At 34.7% G+C, this 13,515-nt stretch overlaps 1 protein-coding gene across 2 annotated transcripts in view; it reads left to right on the top strand.

The window, feature by feature from the left end:
* The window catches only part of DPYD (dihydropyrimidine dehydrogenase), an 817,544-nt gene that overhangs the window by 223,043 nt on the left and 580,986 nt on the right, over nucleotides 1-13,515 (top strand). For both annotated transcript variants that reach the window (XM_082616443.1, XM_082616442.1), the window contains one exon: nucleotides 11,394-11,590. In XM_082616443.1, coding sequence (XP_082472569.1) covers nucleotides 11,394-11,590 — 197 coding nt within the window. The remainder of the gene's footprint in view (nucleotides 1-11,393; nucleotides 11,591-13,515) is intronic.

The following is a 13,515-nucleotide window of genomic DNA, read 5'->3' as shown; positions in this document are numbered from 1 at the left end:
TTCTAATCTCATAGCGTTGTGGTCAGAAAAGATGCTTGATATGATTTCAATTTTCTTAAATTTACTGAGGCTTGATTTGTGACCCAAGATATGATTTATCCTGGAGACTATTCTGTGTGCACTTGAGAAGAAAGTGTAATCTGCTGTTTTTGGATGGAATGTCCTATAAATATCAATTAAATCTACCTGGTCTATCATGTCATTTAAAGCTTCTGTTTCCTTATTTATTTTCATTTTGGATGATCTGTCCATTGGTGTACGTGAGGTGTTAAAGCCCCCCACTATTATTGTGTTACTGTCGATTTCCTCTTTTATATTTGTTAGCAGTTGCCTTATGTATTGAGGTACTCGTATGTTGGGTGCATATATATTTATAATTGTTATATCTTCTTCTTGGAGTGATCCCTTGATCATTATGTCGTGTCCTTCCTTGTCTCTTGTAACATTCTTTATTTTAAAGTCTATGTTATCTGATATGGGTATTGCTACTCCAGCTTTCTTTTGATTTCCGTTTGCATGGAGTATCTTTTTCCATCCCCTCACTTTCAGTCTGTTATGTGTCCCTAGTTTTGAAGTGGGTCTCTTGTAGACAGCACATATATGGGTCTTGTTTTTGTATCCATTCAGCAAGCCTGTGCCTTTTGGTTGGAGCATTTAATCCATTCACGTTTAAGGTAATTATTGATATGTATGTTCCTATGACCATTTTCTTAATTGTTTTGGGTTTGTTTTTGTAAGTCCTTTTCTTCTCTTGTGTCTCCCACTTAGAGAAGTTCCTTTAGTATTTGTTGTAGAGCTGGTTTGGTGGTGCTGAATTCTCTTAGCTTTTGCTTGTCTGTAAAGCTTTTGATTTCTCCATTGAATCTGAATGAGATCCTTGCTGGGTAGAGTAATCTTGGTTGTAGGTTCTTCCCTTTCATCACTTTAAGTATATCATGCCACTCCCTTCTGGCTTGTAGAGTTTCTGCTGAGAAATCAGCTTTTAACCTTATGGGAGTTCCCTTGTATGTTATTTGTCATTTTTCCCTTGCTGATTTCAATAATTTTTCTTTGTCTTTAATTTTTGCCAGTTTGATTACTATGTGTCTCACCGTGTTTCTCCTTGGGTTTATCCTGTATGGGACTCTCTGCACTTCCTGGACTTGGGTGGCTATTTCCTTTCTCATGTTAGGGAAGTTTTTGACTATAATCTCTTGAAATATTTTCTCGGGTCCTTTCTCTCCCTCTTCTCCTTCTGGGACCCCTATAATGTGAATGTTGTTGCATTTAATGTTGTCCCAGAGGTCTCTTAGGCTGTCTTCATTTCTTTTCATTCTTTTTTCTTTATTCTGTTCTGCAGCAGTGAATTCCACCGTTCTGTCTTCCAGGTCACTTATCCGTTCTTCTGCCTCAGTTATTCTGCTATTGATTCCTTCTAGTGTAGTTTTCATTTCAGTTATTTTATTGTTTGTCTCTGTTTGTTTGTTCTTTAATTCTTCTAGGTCTTCGTTAAACATTTCTTGCATCTTCTCGATCTTTGCCTCCATTCTTTTTCCGAGGTCCTGGATCATCTTCACTGTCATTATTCTGAATTCGTTTTCTGGAAGGTTGCCTATCTCCACTTCACTTAGTTGTTTTTTGGGGGTTTTATCTTGTTCCTCCATCTGGTACTTAGCCCTCTGCCTTTTCATCTTTTCTGTCTTTCTGTGAATGTGGTTTTTGTTCCACAGGCTGCAGGATTTTAGTTCTTCTTGTGTCTGCTGTCTCCCCTCTCTAATCTTCATTAATTTTTGATATTTGGTTTTGGAGGTGATTAGACCTTAGTACAAAGGATAGGGATCAGGTAGGGGGAAATTGTAGCATCATAATACTCCATATTTGCATAGCACTTCAATGCTTTTTTATAGTATCTCACTTTAAAATGTTGAAAAACAACCATTAAGACATGTAAACTAGCCAATGGTTTTCCCATTTTGGGCATGAGGAAACCAAGGATCAAAATGATTAGAAAATCATAGTTTGTTAAACAAACTCCTTTAGCCCTGGACAATGTTAGGTACTTTACTTAGAACTTGACTGATACTCAAAATAACCCTCTAGGTAAATGTTATAACCCTCATTTTTTTGTATGAGTAACAAGAGGCTTACACAAGTTCACATGTAATAAAAGGCAGATCCAGAGTACAAAGCATCTAATTCCCATTATTTCACAAACTGTCACTTGTCCTGCCTAATGTTATAAGTCACTGATACAAAGTCAATGTAAACTTGGGTTTTCTGGCTGCAAGCTCACAGTGTTACACCTTGTTGACTCAGCCACAAATACCTCAGTCACTTTACCTTACAACTCACAAACTGAGGTCACTGTACCTCATTTTCTGTTAGATATGAAGCAACTATATTAAAGTAGGTTGTGTAAGACCAACACATATGGCTTAGTCATTTTCTTTATTTATATATGTTACCAGTAAGCTTTTGTTTTTTCTTTTCTTCTTGGCATTGAAGGATTATTATATAGCCAGTATTCAGGTTTCATGGGGCCTGAGATGATAAACTTTGGGTTCCTTCTTTGAAGAATTACACAAAAGTACTGCTACAAATTTAAATGCAGGGCCTTGGAAGGGACTCGTGCAATTGAGAGCTCTGAAGTTTAAGCTTTTACCTAAAGTTTTATATTAATTAGGAAAACCTAAGCATCATTTTGTGATAACTGGTCTATAAGTACTTTTAAGAATGAGTCTAACACATTTATGATACAGTTTGGCAAACTGCTCAATAAGATCTGCTAGTTCATGTGTATAATCTAAGATATATTACCATGATAATGGATAATAACCAGTATTTATGGATAATAACCAATATTTATGGCTAATGCCTTTTGCAGTTCATCTATAAATAGAATATGGATTAGCGATAGTTGTTAGATTTGATGACATCTCACACTTGCCTTATTGTCCCAAACTTGTATCATCTTTGAATAAAATTTCTCCATACTACGCCTATTTGAAAACAGTGTTATCAGTAGCTTGTGAATACTGTTCATAGGCAAGAAAAAGCGTATTTCTGAGAGAAATAAGACGTACATGAAAGGTATGCATTAAAGAGTAATAAAATCAGTTTGTATCAATAAAATCAAGAGGGCTGCTCTTGGGAATGCAAACACAAGTAATGTCTGTACAGGCTTGATTTATGTCTCTCCTTTTGGTCTTAATGCAATGATTAATAGAAAGGAATAATGTCTTGATAAAGATTTCGGTAAATATTTGACATTCTTTTCCAAAAATCTTTAGAAATCTATTAAACATACTCAGTGTGGGGTTGGGGGGTGAGATGAATTTGGAGATTAGAATTGACATATATACACTCTTGATACTATGTATAAAATAGATAACTAATGAGAACCTACTATATAGCACAGGAACTCTATGCAGTGCTCTGTGGTGACCTTAATGGGAAGGAAATCCAAAAAAGAGGGGATATATGTATACATATAGCTGATTCAATTTGCTCTACAGTAGAAACTAACACAACATTGTAAAGCAACTATCTTCCAAAAAAATTTAAAAAAAATACTCAGTGCTGGCACAATGATGAATAATTAAACCTGCAGGATGGATAAATTGTTAGATGATTTTCATCACAACATTTTAGTTTGTCTTAAAACTATATATTAGTATCTGGAGTTTTAACACATAAAAATACGTTCAGAGATTTGGGGCAATAACATTGAAATTTACTGAAATCACATGGTTATTAAGATTTGCTATTAATGTTTTTTGAATTTGTTTTTTATAAGTTCAAATATATATACTCTTGGGGGCACCTTACAGTGTAGAAGGGTGGACTTTCATTCGTTTGAATCCTAACAACTTAAAAATATGTATTTTTTTCGCAAATATATTTGATGAGTAGTAGTATAAATTAGTACAAAGCAGTAATAGTGTATCAGCATGAATCACTTGTAAGAGCCGTTATGCTGGGAGTTAAAATTTAAATACCCATTTGCTCCAAAGTGTAACTATAAATGAAATATAATAAGCACACAAGAAAAGTTAATAGCTGAACTAAAAAGGAAGATAAATACCTTTTGGGGCCAGAAATGGTACAGAAATATTCAACGGTAGACAGGGGACTTGGGCCACTGTCTGCTAGGCTCTGCATAAGCAAACAATCAGGGGCTGCTGGGGAGTTTGACTGGTGTGGGATAATAAGTACCAAAAACATTATGCATTGTAGAGGACTGGATTTACCTAACCCTGGTAGAAAGTGTTTTAAAAAATAGGTGCAGGGCTAGGACTTATATGAAGCTACAAAGATAAGCAATGAGAGCTGTGCCCCAGTGTTTTGGGCATGTGCCTAGTGGCCCAGTAACTTGCTTCTGTGTTATCTCTAAATATCACCTGGGGACTGGAGCCCTGAGCTTCCAGTTAGAGACCTGGTTCTGCAGTCGGGTAGAGGGAGAGGAGTGATGCTGGGTGGAGGTCATGATGTACTGTACATAAGAAGCAAGAGAGTAAGTGCAAAGACAGAAAACTTTCTCTCAGAATAAGTCTGGAACAGAAAGTTCAAAGCCACACTAAAAAAGCTAATGCTGCCAGTGATAATCAAAAGACTCAACCTATAGATGATTTTATCCTAATGAAGCCAAATACTACCATAATCAGGCCTTTAAAATAAACAGACAGAAAATAATATCCATAAAAATAACGTAAAATTATGGAAAAAAACAATGAATTTGGTATGAAAAATAGTTGATTGGAAATATTCACTGTAATAAAAATACGAGTAAAAAGTTAAATTTAGAAATGGAATAGAAAGAGATTGGTGAAGAGCAGCCTAAAGGCAGTTATGGTAGAGAATTTTCCAAAAGAAAGGAAAGACGTAAGCCCCTCTATTAGACACACAATTATAATATTGTGAAATACCAAAGATCTCAAAAGAAGCAGCTTCCAGAAAAAGAGAAAACAGATTACTTTAAAACCAAACAACGTTTAGACTGACCCCAGACTTTTCATCAGCATCCATAGATGTTAGAAGCCAAGAACACTTTTTTTTTAAAGAACTAAGATAAAGAACTGTATTTCTCCCTTAACAATACAAGCATGAGTAAAGATATTTTAAGCATTTAAAATCTAAGGTGACTTATTACTCACCTTGTTATAAGAACTGCTAAAAGTTATTCTTCAGCATGACTGAGACAAACTTGGAATGAAAGAGAGATGTAAGAAATGATGGTGAGCAAATAAACCAGAAAAATAAGGTGGTAAATAAAATTAACTATTGGCTGTAAGGTAATGATAACAACTCATTTTGGGGTGTTAAAAAAGATAGAGGTAAAATTTTATATAAAATTGACAAGGAAGGTGTTTGAGGTGGGTGTGGTAGAGCACAGTTAAGGGTGCTAAGGGCCTTTTGTGTTGGGAGGAGATAGATACTTGATATCTCTCTTCAGTGTTTTAAAAACATTGAAATATCTATGTTAAAAATTAAAAGGTAATCACAAAAAATATAGAAATACCACCTGTAACTTCTAAGAATCAAAGAGGGGTGGGTGGGTAGAAAACTTAATCCAGTGAGAGACAGGAAAGGAAAAATAAAAAACGAGAGAGAGAAGCAAATACAAAATATGGTAAACAGGAAGCACAGAGCAGATAGTAGAAATACATACAAATATATAATTAATCATAATAACTTATATTTATTAAGTTTACTTATTAAAACATAAGGGACTTTATTATGGATTAAAAATAAATACTCCAGGGGGCTTCCCTGGTGGCGCAGTGGTTGGGAGTCCGCCTGCCGATGAGGGTACACGGGTTCGTGCCCCGGTCCGGGAAGATCCCACATGCCGTGGAGCGGCTGGGCCCGTGGGCCATGACCGCTGAGCCTGCGCGTCCGGAGCCTGTGCTCTGCGGTGGGAGAGGCCACAGCAGTGAGAGGCCCGCGTACCGCAAAAAAAAATAAAAATAAAAATAAAAAAATAATAAAATAAATAAATAAATAAATACTCCAAACAGCTATATGATATTTAAAAGCGAAAGACCTTTTCAGATAACTTGAAAATAAGGTGGTTGAAAAAAGAAATACCTTGCAAGATAGTAACCATAAAAAAGTTAATGTAGTCATATTCATATGTAACAAAAGTGGAATTTTAGGGAAAGTGTACTAATAAAAATAAAGAGAAAAACAATTAATGAAAAGAAGAATAAATGTCTTAAAAATATAAAATTCATAAACTTACATATACATTACCATATGGCTTTACTCAAAATTTGTAAGATTTTTTTGAATAAAGTTTATTAGATTGATTTAATAAATCAAGAAAGGTTCCTGTACCCAAGTAATATAGAGTGAGTGCATATAGATATATATGTGTGTGGATATATATGTATATACTGTTTCCAAATAAATACATACAGACTGCATTTTTCTGCAACACAAGTAACTTAGAAATCAAAAATAAAAATATTGTCAAAATGAAGGCAATAGCAACAAATTTAAAACACACATTTGTAAATAGCTCATGGGTTAAAGAGGTTATCACAATAGAAATTATACAGTATTTAGACCTGAATGACACAATTTCCATTGACAACCTGTAAAATGTAGCCGAAGCCATTTTTACATAAAAATTTATTGTGTTAAGTATATATAACAGAAGAGATGAAGATTATATATAAGTAAGCAGGTTTCATTTCAAGAAGCTAGAGAGAGAGGAAACAGGTGGAGAAGGGATGTGTTGGTGGTAAATGAGGAAAAAGTAGAAGAAAGGAACTGAAAATAATAGAAAAATAATGAAATAGAAAATGAGAGCAAAAATAATGATGATCTACAAAGAAAACCTGGCTTTTTTTTAAAGTAGTTTAATAAATGATTATCTGGCATATCACATAACAACCAGTACATTTCAATTATGGCTGCCTTCTAATTACTGTTCTTTTTTTATTTTATTGACCTGCTTATAAGTAGTTAACCATTACTGCCGTTTCTAGAAAAATCATATTAAAAATCAGTTGAAGCTGATAGGACGGGGGAATGATCTCTCCAGTCTACCATGTCTCCATCACTCTCTATTGCCTCCCTGCTCTCCTTTTGTCCCCAGCAAGCTGTAGCATGGATTGCCTGACCCCCGGCAGCTTTATTTTCCAACTCCAGCATTGAGCACATATTTGAGTGACGAACTAGGTACTAGGCAGTGTCTGGGTGCTAAGGATACAGTGATGAACAACATAGGAATGATACTAGCCCTCAGGGAGCTTATTGCCTAGTGAGAAAGACAATAAAGCAAGCAAATTGCAATGAAGTGCGGAGAGGGGGCAGTCAGACAATACTGTGGGAGCCAGTAGCTAGGAACCCTAACAGATAGTCTAGCAGGGAGGGGAAGCTGAGTTGAGAAAGTGAAATTTAAACCGAATCCTGAAAGGTGTTCATCAAGTATGGTAAAGTTGGGAGTGGGTGAGAATTCAAGGCACAGAGAACAGCATAAGCAAATACTGAAGGCAAATGAGTGCTTGCACTGATTAGTTTGAACCTACATATGATTTTGGATCAGTAAAGCTGCTCATAACCAAAGTACACACACCTATGTTTTCTAATTGAATTTTGTCAACTTAACTATTTAATTCAGTTGTAGCCTTAAATCGCAAATAGAACATATAGTTTAATCATAATAAAAATATGAACTATAATGTAGAATAATAAGTTAGGAATCAGTTCTGCTGATAGGACGGGGGAATATAAAATATAGCAATATAAAATTGCTATAAAATGAGCAATCATACCTAACTTTAAAGATTTTTAGGGCTGGAGATATAAATGTTAAGCACCTATGTGAGTGCCTTATAAAGAGAAAGCATTAATCCCGGGAGGTTATCATCATTGATTTATTCAATCTTCACAATAAATTGTTGAAGTAATTATTACTCTCTTAATTTTAGAGCTGACATTTAGAGAGGTGAAATCCTCTCCACAATAACATGTGTCATTTTTTTAAGATTTGGCTAAGGCGTTATCTTCTTCCCTTCTGAGATAACATTTCTTTCTCACCAGCTCCAACAGCACCATGTATAAAAATGAACCCTACACATGGACAGATTGCATTGTAATAATTTTTCTATATTTAAGACATATGAATACCCTGTTGCCCAGGGAACTACTTACTGGAAGGTCTGTGTTTGTCTTATTCATACTAGTATCTAGTGCATAGAGGGCACATAAAGATATTTACCAAATTAAGGTGGAAATTTAATGGAGCAGAATATTCTGATTTCAAATTACACAGTATTTTTACCATGCCAGTGATGTCTCACAATAATGTCTATTTTAATAACAAGAAAATAATGAAACAACATTTTTTAAGAATCACTAATGCATTAATAATTTTGATAACTAAAATTTTGCCATAGCATGAAGTTTTCCTTGTTTCTGATGTGTTTGAAACACAGTTCCCACTTTTGGTGTCCCTTGTTTAGTTGTGGTGAAGAAACTGTCAGACAGCCCAAGAATATTTCTTTTCAAAGGATGAGTGCGTTGAATAGTATGTACTCAGTACTTCCTTTGACTTCTTTCACAAAACGAAGCAAGTTACAAACAAAATTACATAGAAATGTCTCCTAGAAGGCATGTAATTTGAGGTAACTTACTTTTGGATGCACAAATAACAATCTCTCTCCATTTAAGCATTCAAAAGGTAACCAGACTGTCATATTGCTAATTAATTAACTCAAAGAAACTGAAACCAGCAAAATGAAACCAATGTATTAGTTTTATTAAGGTTCCTCTTAGACCTACACTGATGAAATAGTATCTCTTTAGAAATGACCAGAAATTATGTTTTTTTCTATAATAAAATCAAGTTAAATACTTGCAAAAATATAAAACTCTTATGGGATATGTTGAATACAGCTAACCTTTTGTAATATATTCCTCAACTAGTGGAGATATTCTGAAATATCCAAGAAAACTTTGTCATGATTCCCCTATAGTTTATAGTTGCTATTACTTGGTTAATAAGAACAAGTAGAGTAATTGAGGAAAAAATATAGCTACCAAATATTTGTGTTTATTTCCATTAAGTACCATTTTAAAAAGTAAGAAAGATTTAAATGAGAAAAAAGGATACTCTCAAATTAGAATTGGTAAATATCTTTGCATTTACCGTGTTTTGTCCTTTTCCATTTAGAGAACACTGCATAATTATTAGAAAATTATACTGTTTCTGTCTCCAGAACGTGAGGAGGCTTGGGGGAATATTACATGGCCCCTCTCTGTGTCTCAGTCATTCCATTTTTAAAATCAGGATAATTTCTCCCTTGCCTCAAAATAATATGAAAATTATGGGGAAAATGCTAGTAAAGTCAATATGGAGTGATGAAAGAAATGCACTTTCCAGATGAGTGAAAAGTCAGAAACCACAGGGCGATTATACAAGGAAATCTATTTAAAATGTTCCTCAAGATTATTCACTTACAAATAACCTATAAATAACCATCCTTTTGTATCACTGAGGAAGAACTGCATGTGTTACTCATTTGTTGAAACCAATCACTGGAGTTCAAGAATTTTGAAATTCATCAAAATCTTGCTGGATGCCTACTACTATGTGGTACAATTCTACTGTGCCCTGGCATTCATTACAGATGGGAAGAGAAACCCTCAGATTAGGTTTACATGTATTAACTCATTTAATACTCATATTAGCCCTATGAGATAGATATTATTAACCCCACTTTACAGTTTGAGGAGACTGAAGCATGGAGATGTTAAAACACTTATTCAATACTGTACACCGTGAGAATGATGGAGGTCATGACTCAACCCCAAGAGCATAATTTTAAAGCCAGATCTCTAAACATGTTGCTTTTGTGATGAAGTTTACAAAATTTCCTTCAAATATTCAGTTCATCAGAAAAACTACCAAGGTTGATGCACCCTACTATAAAACTAAGGGAGAAAATCCAGTGCAATAATAATTTACAAATAACAGAACAAAACATTGACCAATCTTCAGTTTATGAGTCCATTTTTGCTCACCTGTTCAAATTACTGTTAAGTACATTTATTTAGTTTTCAATTTTAATTTTGAATTTTTTTCTTTTCTAAAATTTGTTTTTTTTTAAACAAATTGAAGTTTCCTGGTGAAGTTCACATTCTTATGTATTTTTTTGAACATGTTCATTATAGTTATTCTAAAGTCTATCTTTGATAACTACACTTACTGGATTATGTATGCATATCTTTATGTTTTCTGAGTTACTGGCAGTTCTTAGTTCTCAGTTAATGAGAGGCCTGGGCTTTTTTGATCAAAAGCCAGGCCTTGTAGATGAAAATTTGTAGATGTTGTAGTTGACTTATTATCCTCCACAGAAGGTTCACCCTATCATTTGGGAGGTAGACAGGAGTGAGACCTTATCACCTTCATCTAAATCAGTCTGGGTTACATGTCTTCCTCTGGTTTGCCCCACTTGCAGAGTACAGCCCTCCAGAAGTTTCAGCTGTATGCTAAGGTGTGTACTAGGACTTTTTCTTCTTCAGCTACTCCTGTACTCCAGTTGTTTCTTCTGGCCTCTCAGAGTGCAGAAAGCTCCCTTCTGCTTTATAGAGATTTGTTTTGTTTATGAACACTGTGTCTCTCTAGTCCTAGAAAATTAGCTAAAATCTCTCTTTCTGTCTCTTCTGAGCCGTGGTCATCTATCTACAAGATTCTTCACTCTGCTAAGAAGTGGCAAATTCCCTCAGGGTAAAAGTAACTCCTAAACTGTCACCTCACTTCTCTGCTGTTCCCTTTTTTCTGAGATCTTGGCTCCTCTAGTCAGCCTTACTTCAGAGGCTCTCCAGTGCTTCCAACATATTTTTGAAATGTTATCCTTCAAAAGCTAATCTATCATAACCAGAAGCAGATGTCATAAATTATCTACTGAATGTCTGTGTGCCAGGTTAGTGCTCACTGCTGGTTATACAATGGTAACATGTTTTTAAAAATATTTAAAGCAAATAGTTAGTAAGTTATATGTGTGTGTTTTTATATATGACATATTCTCTGACTCAAGAACTAATGTTCCGCTGACTAACATGGAAACGTGGCACACATGGTAAATGGTTTCATTAATAGCATACACAGTATGATACAGGAGGTTAGAGGAGGAGCACTTAACTTGGACCAGGGCTGGAGTAGGGAAAGCGAGTCAGGAATGCTTCCTAGAGGACCTTAGACAAGAATTTCAAAGATTGAGAAAGAGTTAGTCAAGCATAAATTGCCATCGGCTTGACCCAATATAGCTTCTAAGTATGGTAATACTTAAAATGTACTGCTTATTTCTATTAAAAGCACAAATGGATTGGAAACATTAAAAATATGTTTGAGGATGTAAAAGTCAGCTTAAAAATTTTAACCATGCCAATTGATTTCTCCGTAGGTGTTCAAAGCAATGAATATCCCACAAATCAGGAATCATTTTCTGCCTCCCCCAGAAAAAATGCCTGAAGCCTATTCTGCAAAGATTGCTCTTTTGGGTGCCGGGCCTGCAAGTATAAGTTGTGCTTCCTTCTTGGCTCGATTAGGCTACTCTGACATCACTATATTTGAAAAACAAGAATACGTTGGTGGTTTAAGGTAATGCCTACATTTATTTCATGTTCACAGTGTCAAAAATGATGGGGTAAAATGATTATGAATATTGTTGGTTCGTAATCGTATAGGAACTTCAGGCTCACAGATGGTATTTTAAGTGTTCTTTTTCCAAATGCTCAAATTTTGATTTCATTATTCACTTTAAATTTGCAGTTGGCTTTAAGCAATATTTATTTTAAAATTTCTCTGTCTAGTTCTGTGAATTTAAGAGAAATCTCAGCAAAATATTTTATGAATAGAGGAACCAATCATATGAAAGCTTATTTTAGGACTTCCCTGGCTGTCCAGTGGTTAAGATTTTGCCTTCGAATGCATGGGGTGCAGGTTCAATCCCTGGTCAGGGAGCTAAGATCACACATGCCTCGTGGCCAAAAAAGCCAAAACATAAAACAGAAGCACTATTATAACAAATTCAATAAAGACTTTAAAAAAATGGTCCACATCAAAAAAATCTTAAAAAAAAAAGAAAGCTTATTTTACCCCTGTGAGTCTTTCCTTTAATGGCGGTATATATATATATGTGAAAATTATGCAAATTAGAGATGGGGAAACCAAACTCCACAGAATATTGGATGATTCATTTTGTTGTGTACACAGACGTGCTGTCCTGGTCACGTATTTTCATTCTCCAATCTCTTTAAGTTTTGCATTTGATTACAATTATGTTAGAGTCTACTAAAAATGCTCCATTTTAATGTACATTTATGCAGTGTTTATCTCATAGATACCATATTATTATTTACTATTAATCAGCATCGTTATTAAACCAGGATTCAGTCACATAATCATTTATTCCCATGAAGATTCATACACTGAAATGGAAAATATTCACTTTGTATCTGATTTTCAGAAATTCATATTAAGCTTAGAAATTGGATGGAGTTTGCTTTATTTAAAATAAATGGAACTCTATAGAATGTACAATGGAGAAAAGGCAATCTCTTCAACGACTGATGTTGGGCAACCTGGACAGCTTACATGTAAATCAATGAACTTAAAACACTCATGCCATATAGAAAAATAAACTCAAAATGGTTTAAAGACCTAAATATAAGACATGACACCATAAAAGTCCTAAAAGAGAACAGAAGCAAAACATTCTCTGACATAAATCTTAGCAATATTTTCTTAGATCAGTCTCCCAAGGAAAAAGAAATAAAAACAAAAATAAGCAAATGGGACGTAATCAAACTTAAAAGCTTTTGCACAGCAAAGGAAATCATCAACAAAACAAAAAGACAACCTATGGATTCACAATAAGGAAATGGGGTTTAGGTGAAATAGATTTGGTCATAGAAAATATTTTGAGAACATGTGTGATGTAACACAAATTTAAAGTGTGGTACCTGTAGCGTAATAAACTAAAGCAAAGTTCTATCGGAGTATGAACATTATGCTTTAAAAGGAATGGAAGGAGGTTGTTACTGGTTAAATCCATTTTGATGAAAGAAACATGAACATATAAGAACGATTATTTTTTTAGGTTATCTGGGCATTCCACTGATTGTACTAAAGGATTTGTGGCCACAAGGAAAATTTCTTTCAAAACTTTAGATTGTTAAAAGAGCACATATAGAAGAATGAAAGTTTGTTTTTATAAGTACAACAAACTTGGGAAATAACCATTCCAATTAAATTCCATCTTCTATCCTTGTATCCCCTTTCTCAACACGCAGTCTTGAGGGTAATCTCCCTCTGTCCCTTCCTCCCTCCTTCCTCCCTTCCTTCCTTCCTTCCTTTTTTATTTATTGATCTCCTACTATGTGCTGGTCATTGTCTCGGGCCCTAGAGATACAAAGGTAAATAAAGCAAAGTGCCTGTTCTCATGGGGCTCGTATTCTGGTAGTGGGGGGGTGGACAATAAAGCAACAATAAACCAACTATAGAGTATGTCAGGTGTTTATAAA

The sequence above is a fragment of the Mesoplodon mirus genome, assembly GCF_964341445.2.
Source record: "Mesoplodon mirus genome assembly, chromosome: 3".
Classification (NCBI taxonomy): domain Eukaryota; kingdom Metazoa; phylum Chordata; class Mammalia; order Artiodactyla; family Ziphiidae; genus Mesoplodon; species Mesoplodon mirus.
This window is presented reverse-complemented; position numbering and strand designations above follow the sequence as displayed.